This window comes from Sinocyclocheilus anshuiensis, unplaced genomic scaffold, assembly GCF_001515605.1.
Source record: "Sinocyclocheilus anshuiensis isolate Anshui unplaced genomic scaffold, SAMN03320099.WGS_v1.1 scaffold248, whole genome shotgun sequence".
Lineage (NCBI taxonomy): Eukaryota > Metazoa > Chordata > Actinopteri > Cypriniformes > Cyprinidae > Sinocyclocheilus > Sinocyclocheilus anshuiensis.
Genome location: NW_015555734.1, coordinates 786,665 through 805,078, shown reverse-complemented (window position 1 = coordinate 805,078; position 18,414 = coordinate 786,665). Strand labels below are relative to the sequence as shown.

Genomic DNA, 18,414 nt, shown 5'->3' with positions numbered 1-18,414 from the left:
GACGTCTGTTGGAACAATGATGGCGACCTCCATCGGCCGTGGCTCGTGACAGTACGACCCGTTCGCATCAACCAGCAATACGTGGTTATCGCTGTACATGTAACCCTTGAATGACAAGTTGTTTTCTACGTATCTGTCGACTTTTCTCTAGGGGTAAGTTAATGTCTTATTGCGTTTTTTGTGCTTCACGTTGAAGCCGCATCATACCTCATGCACTTTCATGCTTTCAGCCAGCATGTCTCTCGCAAGGTGACAGACATCATGATCCCAGACTCCCTCTCTCTGAGATTAACATTATAAAAAGGAATTTCCTTTAATTTAGGAAATATATCACTGTCCATAAGTAGACACTTGCATAACAAGCTATCAGTTTTAATGTGAGCATAGTTTGGTCAACTTGATTGTTACATTAAGAGAACCTCTTTGGCCAAATGTACAAATTGCTTTACTTTTGTTTCAGAACATGAATCTGCACAAACTGTCCTCGCGACTGTGCCCAACAGTAAGTGTCATTTCATATATTATTTTATATTTTTATATAAAGTATATTACAGTTAAGAACACTTTACAGGATATAACGCTCATAACCATTATATGTCATTATCAGGCAACGCAGAAGTTCAGGCATCTCCACATTCCAAGCAGTGGCCAGCAGCTGGAGGCAGTTGCTTTGGAAACAGCATCAGCTGAACCAAATCCGCTGTCAGTCTTCAGAACTTCAGAGCAAGATCCAGTACGTCCTAAAAATAGAAACTGTGTAGTGTCTTATATAGACGTTTATCAGTAGCTTTCAAATATACCTATTCATGAAGTTGACCTTAAAGGGGAAAATCACCACTGGCAAGATGGGTTTTTATAAATCTTGATTCTCTGTGCAGTATGAGCATGAAAAAAGTCTGTGGTACATGACTAGAGAAGACAAAGAAAAGGGTCTGTGGCGTTCCATTTTTCCAATAAACTTTAAGACCTATAATGCATTTTTTATTTAATTTTGACAACATCCCTCTGTCATCGGACTGTCCATGGTCAGAATACAAAAATGAGGAAGTTTGATCTGTATTTTTAACATTCCCTGGAGATGTCAAAAGTCCACCGGTTGATGCAAAATGAAGGATTTTGTGTGATCCAGCAGACTTTTACTAAATAAGAAATACATTCATACATGAAATAAATAAATTAATTGCTCGGTAATTTACCTATTATTTAAATATTTACTTGCTGAGCTGCCCCTTGAAACTGCATGTAAAATATGTTCTGGAAATCATATTACATTCTTATTACATTCAATCCTCCTTGCTCTTTCCTTTTTCAGACGTACCATTCAGAAGGACATACTGGGCAGTATTACATGCTCCCACCGGCTCACATCCAAAAACTCTTCCCTTATGGACTGCCTCCACGCTTTCAGTTGCAGGTTTGGGAACAGTACTGTAGTATATGTGTGTGGAGCACATTTGCATTGATTTAATATAGTCCAAATAGAAGTGCCATTGTCATGATTTGTGGCTGAAGTTGCCTGGACAACTAATGCATGTTTGTGCTCTTGTTTCAGATTAAAACGTTTAATGAAGGCTGTGTGATGGTGAGGCCGCCGGCGCTGGAGCTTATCTCATATCTTAAAAGAGCTGATTACAGCAAGCCTCCCCTGCGTTATGTACTCCGTATCCTCAAATACAAAAATCCAATCCAGTGAGCTCTTTTACTTTGTGCATGTTTTTCCACACTGATATTTCACAAATTCCTTGACAGTGTGCTTTAGATGGAGATATTGGCACTGGAAAGACCATGTCTTTGTGTCACGTCCTGCATTACTGCTACACACAGGGCTGGCTGATCGTGCACATACCCGATGGTGAGCTCCGCTGACCCTCATTCAATCAAAATGTACGGTGATGTGAAGTTTGGTGTCTGATGTTGCTATGATGTTTTTTTTATAGCTCATCTGTGGATCAAGAACTGTAAAGAGCTGCTGCCATCTTCTTCCCGCCCCTCACGCTTCGACCAGCCGATCCAGGCATCCCAATGGCTGAAGAACTTCAAAATCACAAATGAACGCTTTTTATCCAAGGTACAACTTGATGTGTTTATTGTATTGTAGGGTTTATAAGTATGCAAGTGAGTTTTTTTGTGCGTTAATCACCTTATCACATTGTTTTTATTCATATTTATTAATATTATAAATTAATATTTATTTTTTTATTTTAACAAAATATGGACTTGCTTACGTTGTCTAACTTCAAAATATATATAAAAAAAAGTATTTTAAAATGGTAAAATTGTAGAAATTAAAATTTCACAATATATAATCCATTAGCTCCCTCCTTGTGTATGGGAGGAGATGTTATTTAATGTTTTTTATTTATCACTTATTTATTATTTGAGCTGCTCTGATGTCAATCTTACCAATTAACAGTTAAAGACAACACAGCGGTATGTGTGGACAAAGAGAGAGAGTACTAAAAAGGGGCAGCCTTTAGGGGAGCTTATTGATCAGGTGAGTTTTATTCATCATCATCATATTAAAAATTCCCCATTACCACTACCTCAAATTGACTATATTCTAACTTGACTAACTTCTCAGTCATTTTTGTAGTTTTGCGTTTATAATTTTGTTCAGTGTGTGTATATATATATATATATACATGTATAGTTTAAAAAAAATGTATAGTATAGTTTTTAGTTAACTATTTTTAATCATTTGATTTCATTTGAACAGGGTGTGAATCGCATGAAGAGCAGCAGTGATGTGGTGGGCGCAGTGCTGCGAGAGCTGAGGCTGCAAGCAGGGGGCACCACAGAGGGCGAGGGGGCCTTTAAACTGACCGTGGCTGTGGATGGAGTAAATGCTCTGTGGGGCAAAACATCTCTTAAAAAGGAGGACAGAACTATGGTTTGTTGGTGTAAATTAGCCAGAATAAGTGAAAATGAATTCAAAAATATTTACATAATTATACTCATTTTATTAAATAATTTGTGCATTTGTTTGACATCCTGCTTTCTTTTCCTTTTTATGTAGTGTGAGCCAGAGGAACTGACTTTGATTCATAATCTGAGGAAGATGATGAAAAACAATTGGGTAAAAAAAACAAAACACACTCTTACTTGAAGGAATAGTTCACCCAAAAATGAGAATTTGCTAAAAAATGCACTCACCCTCAGGCCGCCCGAGATGTAGAGTTTTTTTTCTTTTTCATATTAAAACGGATTTGGAGAAATTTAGCATTACATCACTTGCTCACCAACGGATCCTCTGCAGTGAATGGGTGCTGCCAGAATAAGAGTTTATCTGATAAAACAATCCACAAATAATCGACACAACTCCAGTCCATCAGTTTACATCTTGTGAAGTGAAAAGCTGCGTGTGTAATAAACAAATATATCATCAAGACATTTTTACCTTTTAACTGTTGCTTCCAGCTAAAATATGAGGCCTCTATCTATAATATTGCTTTCTCCTGTGAAAAAGTCATCTCTATTCTAAATCAGGAGAGAAATATGCTCATATCAAGTACAGTTTACCATTTAAGTAAAAACAAAATGAGTTTGCAAAAGCAAAGTACCATTAAACAAAAACAGTTAAAACAAAATTGAGAGGATAACGGGGAAAGGCTAACACTAGACGAAGCGTTATTATGGATTATGGACTGCTATTTTGGCCATAAGCGACAGTTTATGATGGATTTGGTTCTTACAAACATGCAGCTTTTCATTGCACAAGACATTTATTGATGGACTGGAGTCGTGTGGATTATTGCAGTGTTTTTCTCAGCTGTTTGGAATCTCATTCTGACGGCACCCATTCACTGCAGAGGATCCATTGGTGAGGAAGTGATGTAATGCAAAATGTCTCCAAATCTGCAATGAAGAAACAAACTAATCTACATGTAATTTTCAGCAAATTTGTATTTTTGGGTAAACTATAACTTTAATAGATTTAATGCTCAGTGAGTTGTTCACACTCAATTTACTTTACATTGCTCTCTGTCATAGAGTGGAGGTGCCATTCTCACAGCTTTGTCTCAGACCGGCTCTGTGTTCAAACCACGGTCTGCTTACCTTCCCAATGAGCTACTAGGAGAGGTCAGCAGCCCTCACACACAAAACAACCACATTATGCCTTTGTTCATTAAACTACTGAGTAAATGCCTTAAGTTAAGAGAGTTTAGTTTTCCTTTTTACATCAACAATAGACTTTGAAGAATTAGCAAAATAAAGTTTAGAGGCACCTATTATGATCTGTTGTGCATGTTGTATAGATTTGTTAAAAGGGCTCAATATATTTGCACTTTTTCTCTTTCCTCCTCCCAATTTGTTTATGCCTTCTGTCTTTCAGGAGGGGTTTGATAGTATGGAACCTTTTGTGCCAGTTTCTGTGTCCAACTACAATGAGAAGGAGTTTGAGAGCTGTTATCTATACTATTTAGACCGCAGCTGGCTGCAGCATCCACACAGTAAGTTTGTGTATTTGTTTGCCTGGAGTCTGAGCAGTGGTAATTGGCAGTGCTGTGTGTAAAGAGAATAATGAGGCCATATAAAATGTAGGAAGTTCCAATTTATAATTGTCGGTACGCCATATCACCCTGTAGCCCAAGACTGGTTGCCCACTGAAGCTAAGCAGGGTTGAGCCTGGTTAGTACCTGGATGGGAGACCTACTAGTAAAGCTAGGTTGCTGTTGGAAGAGGTGCTAGTGAGGCCAGCAGGGGGTTCTCACCCTGTGGTCTGTGTGGGTTCTGATGCCTCAGTATAGTGACGGGGACACTATACTGTCAAAAAGCACCGTCCTTCGGATGAGACATTAAACAGAGGTCCTGACTCTCTGTGGTCATTAAAAATCCCAGGATGTCCTGTGAAAAAGAGTAGGGGTGTAACCCCGGTATCCTAGCCAAATTCGCCCATTAGCCTCTGTCCATCATCATGGCCTCCTAATCATCCCCATATACTGATTGTTGTAATAATGTAAAATATTTGAAAAATGGTTTTTCGAACAACCTAGTATGAGAGCCTGTTCTAGTACACCCCCAAAACAAAATCAAGACTTTGTAAAAGAGCATAATAGGACCACTTTAAACAGGAAAATTAAACGAAAAAAAATTGTGGTAAAAAAAAATTATTTTAAAATTTTAGGATTGGCAGTCCCTCACATGAGGATGATAATATTTAGAGGTCTGTGGCATCTAAAAGATTGAAAACTCATGGTCTAAATGAGTAATATTTTTCTGACAAGCTTTATAGCTCCCCCCCCCACCTTCCCCCTGCCCACCTCACAAAAGGCCTTTATAAATCAGATAGTTCCAGCTCTGAATTCTAATTGAACAAGCTAAGTTTATGAGAGTTCATTCTTCAAGGAAGAATAACCTTTCATGCATATGTTACTAGATACCTATTTTTATTATTTCTTATCTTTTACCAACAGGTCGATCTGAAGAAGGAAAGAAAGAGCTTATCTTTCTCTGCAACAAAAACCCATCCATCCTGGAACGATTGTGTGCCGCCTTGTAATGCACATTTGCTTATTCTTGCAACTGTATATCATGTGAATTCAACAAATGTATAAGTATGCAACTTTTTTCATAATAAAACCATTTAGAATAACTTGAAAAATGTCTACCGCCTTTTTGTAAAGGTATGATTTGACTTGAACTTACTTGATAAAACTGTACTTCACTTAAAAAAATATTGTTTTTGGGTGTCACGTGGTGAAAGAGGTGGTCATGTGATCGCAGTCTCCCGGAACTCGGTCCATGGTGCGTGATTGACTGTTTACAGTCTAGAAACTATGTACAATTGTTGAAAGATGAAGATGGTTATTTTTAACAACATTTAGAGGACAGTAATGATATTAATATTTCCATTTTTAAGCGTCGGATAAACGTTAAATACAAAGAAGCGTTTGTCTGCTAAGTTTTAAGATTGCGCGTTGTTGTTTTTACATGCAACAAGAATCTCCACTGCATCTCGTCGACAGAATGAGAGAAACGGTTCTTTTCATTCTGCTGACTGGAGTAATCGCTATAGCAAGAGGTGTGTTTATTAAGTAAATGTAATCAGATAAATAATATACGAGATATGTCGATCTGCTGTTTTATTTTTAGAGTGGCCTTTTATTGTGGCCAGCCTAAGGCACACCTGTGCAATAATCATGCTGTCTAATCAGCATCTTGATATGCCACACCTGTGAGGTGGATGGATTATCTCGGCAAAGGAGAAGTGCTCACTAACACAGATTTAGACAGATTTGTGAACAATATTTGAGAGAAATAGGCCTTTTGTATACATAGAAAAAGTCTTAGATCTTTGAGTTCAGCTCATGAAAAATGGGGGCAAAAACAAAAGTGTTGCGTTTATAATTTTGTTCAGTGTGTGTATATATATATATATATACATGTATAGTTTAAAAAAAATGTATAGTATAGTTTTTAGTTAACTATTTTTAATCATTTGATTTCATTTGAACAGGGTGTGAATCGCATGAAGAGCAGCAGTGATGTGGTGGGCGCAGTGCTGCGAGAGCTGAGGCTGCAAGCAGGGGGCACCACAGAGGGCGAGGGGGCCTTTAAACTGACCGTGGCTGTGGATGGAGTAAATGCTCTGTGGGGCAAAACATCTCTTAAAAAGGAGGACAGAACTATGGTTTGTTGGTGTAAATTAGCCAGAATAAGTGAAAATGAATTCAAAAATATTTACATAATTATACTCATTTTATTAAATAATTTGTGCATTTGTTTGACATCCTGCTTTCTTTTCCTTTTTATGGAGTGTGAGCCAGAGGAACTGACTTTGATTCATAATCTGAGGAAGATGATGAAAAACAATTGGGTAAAAAAAACAAAACACACTCTTACTTGAAGGAATAGTTCACCCAAAAATGAGAATTTGCTAAAAAATGCACTCACCCTCAGGCCGCCCGAGATGTAGAGTTTTTTTTCTTTTTCATATTAAAACGGATTTGGAGAAATTTAGCATTACATCACTTGCTCACCAACGGATACTCTGCAGTGAATGGGTGCTGCCAGAATAAGAGTTTATCTGATAAAACAATCCACAAATAATCGACACAACTCCAGTCCATCAGTTTACATCTTGTGAAGTGAAAAGCTGCGTGTGTAATAAACAAATATATCATCAAGACATTTTTACCTTTTAACTGTTGCTTCCAGCTAAAATATGAGGCCTCTATCTATAATATTGCTTTCTCCTGTGAAAAAGTCATCTCTATTCTAAATCAGGAGAGAAATATGCTCATATCAAGTACAGTTTACCATTTAAGTAAAAACAAAATGAGTTTGCAAAAGCAAAGTACCATTAAACAAAAACAGTTAAAACAAAATTGAGAGGATAACGGGGAAAGGCTAACACTAGACGAAGCGTTATTATGGATTATGGACTGCTATTTTGGCCATAAGCGACAGTTTATGATGGATTTGGTTCTTACAAACATGCAGCTTTTCATTGCACAAGACATTTATTGATGGACTGGAGTCGTGTGGATTATTGCAGTGTTTTTCTCAGCTGTTTGGAATCTCATTCTGACGGCACCCATTCACTGCAGAGGATCCATTGGTGAGGAAGTGATGTAATGCAAAATGTCTCCAAATCTGCAATGAAGAAACAAACTAATCTACATGTAATTTTCAGCAAATTTGTATTTTTGGGTAAACTATAACTTTAATAGATTTAATGCTCAGTGAGTTGTTCACACTCAATTTACTTTACATTGCTCTCTGTCATAGAGTGGAGGTGCCATTCTCACAGCTTTGTCTCAGACCGGCTCTGTGTTCAAACCACGGTCTGCTTACCTTCCCAATGAGCTACTAGGAGAGGTCAGCAGCCCTCACACACAAAACAACCACATTATGCCTTTGTTCATTAAACTACTGAGTAAATGCCTTAAGTTAAGAGAGTTTAGTTTTCCTTTTTACATCAACAATAGACTTTGAAGAATTAGCAAAATAAAGTTTAGAGGCACCTATTATGATCTGTTGTGCATGTTGTATAGATTTGTTAAAAGGGCTCAATATATTTGCACTTTTTCTCTTTCCTCCTCCCAATTTGTTTATGCCTTCTGTCTTTCAGGAGGGGTTTGATAGTATGGAACCTTTTGTGCCAGTTTCTGTGTCCAACTACAATGAGAAGGAGTTTGAGAGCTGTTATCTATACTATTTAGACCGCAGCTGGCTGCAGCATCCACACAGTAAGTTTGTGTATTTGTTTGCCTGGAGTCTGAGCAGTGGTAATTGGCAGTGCTGTGTGTAAAGAGAATAATGAGGCCATATAAAATGTAGGAAGTTCCAATTTATAATTGTCGGTACGCCATATCACCCTGTAGCCCAAGACTGGTTGCCCACTGAAGCTAAGCAGGGTTGAGCCTGGTTAGTACCTGGATGGGAGACCTACTAGTAAAGCTAGGTTGCTGTTGGAAGAGGTGCTAGTGAGGCCAGCAGGGGGTTCTCACCCTGTGGTCTGTGTGGGTTCTGATGCCTCAGTATAGTGACGGGGACACTATACTGTCAAAAAGCACCGTCCTTCGGATGAGACATTAAACAGAGGTCCTGACTCTCTGTGGTCATTAAAAATCCCAGGATGTCCTGTGAAAAAGAGTAGGGGTGTAACCCCGGTATCCTAGCCAAATTCGCCCATTAGCCTCTGTCCATCATCATGGCCTCCTAATCATCCCCATATACTGATTGTTGTAATAATGTAAAATATTTGAAAAATGGTTTTTCGAACAACCTAGTATGAGAGCCTGTTCTAGTACACCCCCAAAACAAAATCAAGACTTTGTAAAAGAGCATAATAGGACCACTTTAAACAGGAAAATTAAACGAAAAAAAATTGTGGTAAAAAAAAATTATTTTAAAATTTTAGGATTGGCAGTCCCTCACATGAGGATGATAATATTTAGAGGTCTGTGGCATCTAAAAGATTGAAAACTCATGGTCTAAATGAGTAATATTTTTCTGACAAGCTTTATAGCTCCCCCCCCCACCTTCCCCCTGCCCACCTCACAAAAGGCCTTTATAAATCAGATAGTTCCAGCTCTGAATTCTAATTGAACAAGCTAAGTTTATGAGAGTTCATTCTTCAAGGAAGAATAACCTTTCATGCATATGTTACTAGATACCTATTTTTATTATTTCTTATCTTTTACCAACAGGTCGATCTGAAGAAGGAAAGAAAGAGCTTATCTTTCTCTGCAACAAAAACCCATCCATCCTGGAACGATTGTGTGCCGCCTTGTAATGCACATTTGCTTATTCTTGCAACTGTATATCATGTGAATTCAACAAATGTATAAGTATGCAACTTTTTTCATAATAAAACCATTTAGAATAACTTGAAAAATGTCTACCGCCTTTTTGTAAAGGTATGATTTGACTTGAACTTACTTGATAAAACTGTACTTCACTTAAAAAAATATTGTTTTTGGGTGTCACGTGGTGAAAGAGGTGGTCATGTGATCGCAGTCTCCCGGAACTCGGTCCATGGTGCGTGATTGACTGTTTACAGTCTAGAAACTATGTACAATTGTTGAAAGATGAAGATGGTTATTTTTAACAACATTTAGAGGACAGTAATGATATTAATATTTCCATTTTTAAGCGTCGGATAAACGTTAAATACAAAGAAGCGTTTGTCTGCTAAGTTTTAAGATTGCGCGTTGTTGTTTTTACATGCAACAAGAATCTCCACTGCATCTCGTCGACAGAATGAGAGAAACGGTTCTTTTCATTCTGCTGACTGGAGTAATCGCTATAGCAAGAGGTGTGTTTATTAAGTAAATGTAATCAGATAAATAATATACGAGATATGTCGATCTGCTGTTTTATTTGTATCTGTCCTGCTTATTTGTGTCACTTTGTTTCATATGTCCAGCTGACGACTGTCGAGCACTGAATTTCGGTCATGGTTCGGTTGTGTGCTTGTGCAATGCGACATACTGCGACTCGGTGGGCCGCACTGGGTTGCCATATCCCGGTCAGTTTTTGTCTTATGTCAGCAGTAAAGCTGGCAGCAGACTCGTAAAGAGTCGAGGCCAGTTTCAGAAGAACAGCACAGGTGCAGGTGAGGGTTTTAAAAACGATGTGCAACTAATATCAATATGTGGCTTAAAGGTTAGTTCATCACCACAAAATGAAAATCTTTCATAATTTACTCACCCTCATGATTTGTGTCAATACAAAACCATAAGACTTGTGTTCATCTTTTGCAACACAAATTAAGATACAAAATCAAGACTTTGTAAAAGAGCATAATAGGACCACTTTAAACAGGAAAATTAAACGAAAAAAAATTGTGGTAAAAAAAAATTATTTTAAAATTTTAGGATTGGCAGTCCCTCACATGAGGATGATAATATTTAGAGGTCTGTGGCATCTAAAAGATTGAAAACTCATGGTCTAAATGAGTAATATTTTTCTGACAAGCTTTATAGCTCCCCCCCCCACCTTCCCCCTGCCCACCTCACAAAAGGCCTTTATAAATCAGATAGTTCCAGCTCTGAATTCTAATTGAACAAGCTAAGTTTATGAGAGTTCATTCTTCAAGGAAGAATAACCTTTCATGCATATGTTACTAGATACCTATTTTTATTATTTCTTATCTTTTACCAACAGGTCGATCTGAAGAAGGAAAGAAAGAGCTTATCTTTCTCTGCAACAAAAACCCATCCATCCTGGAACGATTGTGTGCCGCCTTGTAATGCACATTTGCTTATTCTTGCAACTGTATATCATGTGAATTCAACAAATGTATAAGTATGCAACTTTTTTCATAATAAAACCATTTAGAATAACTTGAAAAATGTCTACCGCCTTTTTGTAAAGGTATGATTTGACTTGAACTTACTTGATAAAACTGTACTTCACTTAAAAAAATATTGTTTTTGGGTGTCACGTGGTGAAAGAGGTGGTCATGTGATCGCAGTCTCCCGGAACTCGGTCCATGGTGCGTGATTGACTGTTTACAGTCTAGAAACTGTATGTACAATTGTTGAAAGATGAAGATGGTTATTTTTAACAACATTTAGAGGACAGTAATGATATTAATATTTCCATTTTTAAGCGTCGGATAAACGTTAAATACAAAGAAGCGTTTGTCTGCTAAGTTTTAAGATTGCGCGTTGTTGTTTTTACATGCAACAAGAATCTCCACTGCATCTCGTCGACAGAATGAGAGAAACGGTTCTTTTCATTCTGCTGACTGGAGTAATCGCTATAGCAAGAGGTGTGTTTATTAAGTAAATGTAATCAGATAAATAATATACGAGATATGTCGATCTGCTGTTTTATTTGTATCTGTCCTGCTTATTTGTGTCACTTTGTTTCATATGTCCAGCTGACGACTGTCGAGCACTGAATTTCGGTCATGGTTCGGTTGTGTGCTTGTGCAATGCGACATACTGCGACTCGGTGGGCCGCACTGGGTTGCCATATCCCGGTCAGTTTTTGTCTTATGTCAGCAGTAAAGCTGGCAGCAGACTCGTAAAGAGTCGAGGCCAGTTTCAGAAGAACAGCACAGGTGCAGGTGAGGGTTTTAAAAACGATGTGCAACTAATATCAATATGTGGCTTAAAGGTTAGTTCATCACCACAAAATGAAAATCTTTCATAATTTACTCACCCTCATGATTTGTGTCAATACAAAACCATAAGACTTGTGTTCATCTTTTGCAACACAAATTAAGATATTTGGTAACACTTTACAATAAGGTTCATTAGTTAACTACATTAGTTTACATGAACTAAGAATTAACAATACTTCTGCTGCATTTAGTTAATGTTAATTTCAGCATTCACTAAAGCATTATTAAAATTTCAAGTTGTGTTAACATTAGTTAATGCACTGTAAACTAACATGAACAATGAATGATTGTATTTTTATTAACTAACATTAACAAAGGTTAATAAATACTGTAATACATGTATTGTTCATTGTTCATTCATGTTAGTTAATACTTTAACTAATGTTAACAAATGACACCTTATTGTAAAGTGTTACCAGATATTTTTTTCCATCTGTTGAAAGTCAGCACAACCAAACTTTCACGCTTAAAAAAAAAAAAAAAAAAGTACAAAAAGACTAAAAAGTAATCCATATGAATCGAGCGGTCTTCTAAAGAGACAGATAGCTTTATATGATAAAAAGATTTAATTTAGACCTCACATGTAAACACTGATAAACTCACAAACATAGAGCTCATCAAACGTAAACACTAAAGCTTTCAATATATTAAAGGACAGTGAAAAAAATGATCTCAGTTTCCACAAAAAATTAACCAGCAAAAACCGTTTTCAACATAGATAATAGGAACCATTACTAATAATTAATCAAAAGTAACAACTGATAATAATTGAGCACCAAATCAGCATATTAAAATGATTCTGAAGAATCTTGTGACACTGAAGACTGGAGTAATGATGCTGAAAATTCAGCTTTGCATCACAGGAATAAATTACATTTTAAAATATATTAAAATAGAAAATAGTTCATTTAAATTATAAGTTTATTTCATATTATGACTTTTTTTTTTTTTTGATGCAGCCTTAGTGAGCATGAGACTTCTTTAAAAAAAGAAAAACATTAAAAAAGCTTAATTATTCCAAGCTTGTGACAGTTAATGTACAGCAAATGTAATTTTACATTTTGTCCTTCGTGGCTTTTGATAAAAGAAGGAAGAAAAGATAAGTAGAGAAAGAAGTATTAAATTAATAAATATAAATATATATAATTAATATCCAGTCAAACCCCTGAACCTCTCTTTTTTGTCGCCTCAATCTCAGCTCTCAGAATCACTCTGAATCCCAGTCAGAAGTATCAGCGCATTAAAGGATTCGGGGGAGCCATGACAGATGCAGCAGCCATGAATATTCTGTCCCTGTCCTCTGGAGCTCAGGACCAGCTGCTCAGACAGTACTTCTCCCCAGATGGTGAGAGGGACAGAGATTTAGAAAGGGTAAAGAAAATAGGTTCAGAATTCTGAGTTCTGAATGGTGCACATCCCTCTCTGTCACAGGTATAGAGTACCGTTTCGTGAGAGTGCCGATGGCCAGTTGTGATTTCTCAACTCGCCTCTACACATATGCTGACACTCCAGACGACTACAGTCTCCAGAACTTCACGCTGACTGAAGAGGATATTCACATGAAGGTATCATACACAAACAAAACACACCATCACAGTTACAGGTGTGTGATATTAACCAAAAATTGTCTTGAAATTTTGGAGGATTTTGCTGATAACAATAGTTAGGCAATATTTTGCTGAGTGTGTTTTTGTGCTGGGACTTTTGCTGGTTTAGGCCTGTCGTGGACCGTTGACTGCTAAAGCTTTGCATATTCTTTATATTCTGCGCAGTGGTTAGTTCACAGCAATTAATTGACAGAAATCAACTTTTCCATTAAGGGGCAATATTTGATTTTCAGGGGCATTTATATATTATACCTTTATAAGGCAAGGCAAGGCAAGTTTATTTATATAGCACATTTCATACACAATGGTAATTCAAAGTGCTTTACATAAAAGAAAAGAAAAAAAATAATCACAACAATAAAACAAGGAATTTAAAAACTTTGAAAATGATTTAAAAAATTGATTTAAGAGGTTTAAAATGAATTTAAGAAAACGATTATACATAAAATATAGTGCAATCAGTTCGGACATCGCACAGTGCTCATTCAATAAATGCACAGCTAAACAGATGAGTTTTGAGTCTAGATTTAAATGTGACTAATGTTTTAGCACATCTGATCTCTTCTGGAAGCTGATTCCAACTGCGGGCGGCATAATAACTAAAAGCAGACTCCCCTTGTTTTGTGTGAACCCTTGGTATTTCTAACTGACTCGATCCTAATGATCTGAGTGGTCTGTTAGGGTTATATTCAGTGAACATATCTACTATGTATTTAGGTCCTAGGCCATTGAGTGATTTATAAACGAGTAAAAGTACTTTAAAATCAATCCTAAATATAACTGGAAGCCAGTGTAAGGACCTGAGGACTGGTGTAATATGCTCAGATTTTCTGGTTCTAGTCAGAATTCTGGCAGCAGCATTCTGGGTGAGCTGCAGCTGTCTGATGGTCTTCTTGGGAAGGCTGGGCAATTATTTCTTATAAGGGCAATTTATTTCTAAAATTAATAAATGTATGTCATCTATGTCAAATTCTTCTGATTAATCAAATTCTATCAGAACAATAAGACTCCGTAGTGTTTTAAAATATGAAATAATTAAAAAAATTAATTAAAAACTTAAACTGCCGGTAGGTGGTGGCAAGTCCCCAAGTATATTATTTTTCAAATTCTTACATTCAATCAATAAATTCAATCAGAATAATAAAACAATATATAATAATAATAATAAAAAAATATATATAGAGAGAAAACTTGTAAATATTAAAATATGAAATTTAAAAAATATATATTTTTATTTTTAAATATGAAACTAAAACTGTCAGTAGGTGGCAGCAAGTCCCTGTCTTAATGAGTTGATTCATTGAATCCTCCATTTAAATGTTCAAAACTGCTGATGAATTCAGAAACCTAGCATGTAGTGACTGTCTTTATGGATGGTGATTGAATCATTCACTCAATTGATTCTTTCATAAACACAGATTCATTCGGTAATGAACCGATGTGACATTCAACAGTTTTGCTCCAGCTTTGTTTGGAACTATTTTCATTGGCATTCTAAGTGCGTTCTAATAGGCTACGCCAAAGTCAATGCATTGACTCTCGAGATCTGATTTTGTTTGGTTTTTGCAAAGTGAGTGACATCTGCTCACAAATTGGTAAAACAGCAATTACGATATATTCGTAGACAATGCATTTTAGCACATGCCTAATCACACCACCACAGATATCATATTCTGATGCATGTCATCTTTCTCTCCCAGATTCCCCTGCTGCAGCGGGCACAGGCTCTCTCTGCTCAGCCTCTCAATCTATTTGCCAGTGCCTGGAGCGGCCCCGCCTGGCTGAAGACCAATGGTGCACTGATTGGCAAAGGCTCCCTCAAAGGCAAGCCAGGAGGCAAAGAGCATAAGACCTGGGCTCAGTACTACATTAGGTGCATGAAGGAACCTAAAACTGTATTTAAATACAATTTTCTTAACTAAACAGACTATAATATTGTTTTTTATAATGGTATCAACTACATTTCCAGCCTTTTTAACAATGACTTTTACCTGTCCTATTCAGATTTCTAGAGGAGTATGGAAAATATAATCTTTCATTCTGGGGGTTGACATCAGGAAACGAGCCCACTGCAGGCGAAATGACAAATTACAGTTTTCAGGCTTTGGGTTTTACTCCGGAGACACAGCGCAACTGGATTGCCCTGGATCTGGGTCCAGGACTCCATTCCTCATCCTTTCCCCAAACTCGCCTTATGATCCTTGATGACAACCGACTTCTGCTTCCACACTGGGCCAAAGTGGTAAGTGAGGATAGTGGACCAAAAGAGGGATGGGAGGATGTTCATGAAGATGTAGGTGGTGGCAAAAGTCCATTCATCTCCGTCTCTCCACCTCTCATCCCTGCTGTAGGTTCTGAGTGACGTACAAGCAGCACGTTATGTACACGGGATTGGTTTTCACTGGTATCTGAACAACCTTGCGCCACCTGACTTCACCCTGACAGCCACACACCACCTCTACCCAGAGTACTTCCTGTTTGCAACAGAGGCGTGTTCTGGGTGGAATCCGCTGGATCGTGGGGTGCGTCTGGGCAGCTGGGACAGAGCAGAAGACTATGCACATGACATCATACAGGTACAGGGTGTATTTGGAATGTAAATAAAAATGATTATTTACTGTATATAATAACAATATATGTACATAAAATAAAATATTTAAGGGATAATGTATATCTAGCCAGTTGATATCGCAGAATAAACCCCGAAAAGGTGATCTTGTATCGCCCTGAAGGGGTTTACTTTAAGATAACAACCGGGAGATTATGATTTGTAACTGTTTTAAAGTCTTACATGTTTATTATGTTATTATGATTTTAAGGTTTTAGATTCAGAAGGAAATAAAAAATATGTATTATTGTTATTATTTAATGTGGATTAAAAACGAATTAAATGTAGAGTTTATTAATATTTAATGTTATTTATAAATATTTAAAATTATTAATTCATATTATATCTATTAAATATTTAATTATATATACAGGTACATCTAAAAAAATTAGAATATCATGAAATGAACAACCAGCTTCTTTAGCAATGACATTTTGTGGCTTACCCTCCTTGTGGAGGGCGTCATTGACTTCTGTCAAGTCAGCAGTCTTCCCCATGATTGTGTAGCCTACTGACCCAGACTGAGAGACCATTTAAAGGCTCAGGAAACCTTTGCAGATGTTTTGAGGTAATTAGCTGATTAGGGTGTGACACCATGACTTTCCAATATTGAACTTTTTCCACAATATTCTAATTTTCTGAGACACTGAATTTTGGGTTTTCATTATCTGTAAGCCATAATCATCAAAATTTCAAGAAATAAAGGCTTGAAATATTTCACTCTGTGTGTAATGAATCTATATAATATATGGGTTTCACTTTCTGAAATGAGTGACAAAAAATATTGACCTTTTTCATGATATTCTATTTTTTTTAGATGTAACTGTAAGCCTTTTCCTCCCTCATCTCTTTTGTTCCCCTAAAAAGGATTATAAAGTATATTTTTAGAAATATATTTTTGCACTGCCACTAATATACAAAGTGGTTGCAATATAATATATAGAAAACGTTTTATGTAATTATGTAAAAAATATTATAATGTACCTTCTCTTTCTACAACTCTTTATTTAGGACCTGAATAACTATGTGACAGGCTGGACAGACTGGAACTTGGCCCTTAATCAGGATGGAGGGCCAAATTGGGTTAAGAACTTTGTGGACAGCCCTATTATTGTGGACCCAAGTAAAGACGTCTTCTACAAGCAGCCCACCTTCTACAGCATGGCCCACTTCAGGTAAGACTCATTCAAGGCACCGTTAACAGTGACACGATTCAGCTCTTGCACAAAAATGGTTTCTAAAGCTTAAGTTTTGCTATTAAATATAGCTTTCACTAGCATACATGTTTGCTGCAAAACAGCTATTACTGTTATTTAAGCGCTAACAGAGGCAAGCATGCACATGATTTATTTTATAAATCTGTTATATAATCCAAACACAGCATTCTTCTATACAGTATTCAGAACTGTGTCTTAGCTTCCATCTGAGTAACTTTTTGTACCCGACAGCAAGTTCCTGTGGGAGGGGTCACAGAGAGTGGGCATGTCATACAGTCAGCACACCAGCATGGAAATTTCTGTCTATATCAGACCTGATGCAAAGCTTAAGTTTTGCTATTAAATATAGCTTTCACTAGCATACATGTTTGCTGCAAAACAGCTATTACTGTTATTTAAGCGCTAACAGAGGCAAGCAAGTATGCACATGATTTATTTTATAAATCTGTTATATAATCCAAACACAGCATTCTTCTATACAATATTCAGAACTGTGTCTTAGCTTCCATCTGAGTAACTTTTTGTACCCGACAGCAAGTTCCTGTGGGAGGGGTCACAGAGAGTGGGCGTGTCCTACAGTCAGCACACCAGCATGGAAATTTCTGTCTATATCAGACCTGATGCTTCAGCCGTGTTAATCGTTCTCAACAGGTAAAAGAATGTGATAATTTACTCTCAACTGGTGTTGTTACATCAGTCCAGGTGTATATAATGTTGTGAAATTGCAGGTCTGAAGAAGAGATGCAGTTTGAGGTTTGGGATCAAACGCTGGGCTTTTTGTCAGAAAGAGCTCCAGCTCACTCCATCCTCACCCTACTGTGGAGCAGACGCTGAATGGCTGAACCAAACACTGCGTCAGTAAGCCACATATGCACCTTAATGAGTAACTCAAATAATTTCAGTCAAGCTTTAAGCCAGTAACATTTCAAATAACTGCAACAACCACGATTACAAAGAAATTTCACTGGAGTCAATGGTGGTTTATAATCTATCCATCTCGCTTGATAAATCTTAAGGCAAGCTGTTTTTGAGCATGCTAGGATTTGGCAGTCAAAAGATGATTTATGGGGTCAATTATCAATTTTAAAGGCAATTAAAAAAATAATGTGATTGAGTCATGTTTTAACAAGTAATGCCAACATTCCTGGAAAAAACTTGATGTATAAAATTCCTTGCACTGAAGACACTAAGAATTAACAAGACACAATAAATGCAACTTTTCATCTCGTCTGAGAATGCATATTTATGTCAACAAAAATCAATAGGAAGGTCTGAATGCATTTGTTGTTCATCTGTGCCATAAGATCAACATGTTTCCTGGTGTTTAGTCAGTTTTATTATTAATACATCATGGTCATACACATCATATAATATATATACTTTAATATTTAGCAATTCATC

General features: G+C 36.9%; 2 protein-coding genes across 5 annotated transcripts; both read left to right on the top strand.

The window, feature by feature from the left end:
• Positions 1 to 5,593, top strand: LOC107673026 (28S ribosomal protein S29, mitochondrial-like). 2 transcript variants are annotated; one of them, XM_016466447.1, is made up of 13 exons: positions 1 to 99; positions 461 to 502; positions 608 to 733; positions 1,313 to 1,414; positions 1,553 to 1,661; positions 1,760 to 1,852; positions 1,938 to 2,068; positions 2,414 to 2,494; positions 2,717 to 2,890; positions 3,017 to 3,076; positions 3,991 to 4,080; positions 4,334 to 4,451; positions 5,415 to 5,593. In XM_016466447.1, the coding sequence occupies exons 2-13, from the start codon at positions 464 to 466 to the stop codon at positions 5,498 to 5,500; spliced, it is 1,209 nt and encodes a 402-aa protein (XP_016321933.1). In that variant the 5' UTR covers positions 1 to 99; positions 461 to 463; the 3' UTR covers positions 5,501 to 5,593. The 2 variants fall into 2 exon arrangements, with proteins under 2 accessions (XP_016321933.1, XP_016321932.1); XM_016466446.1 differs by having other exon boundaries at positions 1 to 153.
• A 52-nt stretch (positions 5,594 to 5,645) lies between these two features.
• Positions 5,646 to 18,404, top strand: LOC107673025 (glucosylceramidase-like). Of its 3 annotated transcripts, XM_016466443.1 has the most exons (14): positions 6,456 to 6,631; positions 6,758 to 6,817; positions 7,732 to 7,821; positions 8,075 to 8,192; positions 9,156 to 9,763; positions 9,875 to 10,063; positions 12,780 to 12,926; positions 13,013 to 13,146; positions 14,889 to 15,061; positions 15,193 to 15,430; positions 15,540 to 15,764; positions 16,808 to 16,971; positions 17,548 to 17,664; positions 17,742 to 18,404. In XM_016466443.1, the coding sequence occupies exons 5-14, from the start codon at positions 9,673 to 9,675 to the stop codon at positions 17,845 to 17,847; spliced, it is 1,584 nt and encodes a 527-aa protein (XP_016321929.1). In that variant the 5' UTR covers positions 6,456 to 6,631; positions 6,758 to 6,817; positions 7,732 to 7,821; positions 8,075 to 8,192; positions 9,156 to 9,672; the 3' UTR covers positions 17,848 to 18,404. The 3 variants fall into 3 exon arrangements, with proteins under 3 accessions (XP_016321931.1, XP_016321929.1, XP_016321930.1); XM_016466445.1 differs by lacking the exons at positions 6,456 to 6,631; positions 6,758 to 6,817; positions 7,732 to 7,821; positions 8,075 to 8,192; positions 9,156 to 9,763 and adding an exon at positions 5,646 to 6,022; XM_016466444.1 differs by lacking the exons at positions 6,456 to 6,631; positions 6,758 to 6,817; positions 7,732 to 7,821; ... (1 more) ...; positions 9,156 to 9,763; positions 9,875 to 10,063 and adding exons at positions 10,237 to 11,224; positions 11,336 to 11,524.
• Positions 18,405 to 18,414: the final 10 nt, after the last annotated feature.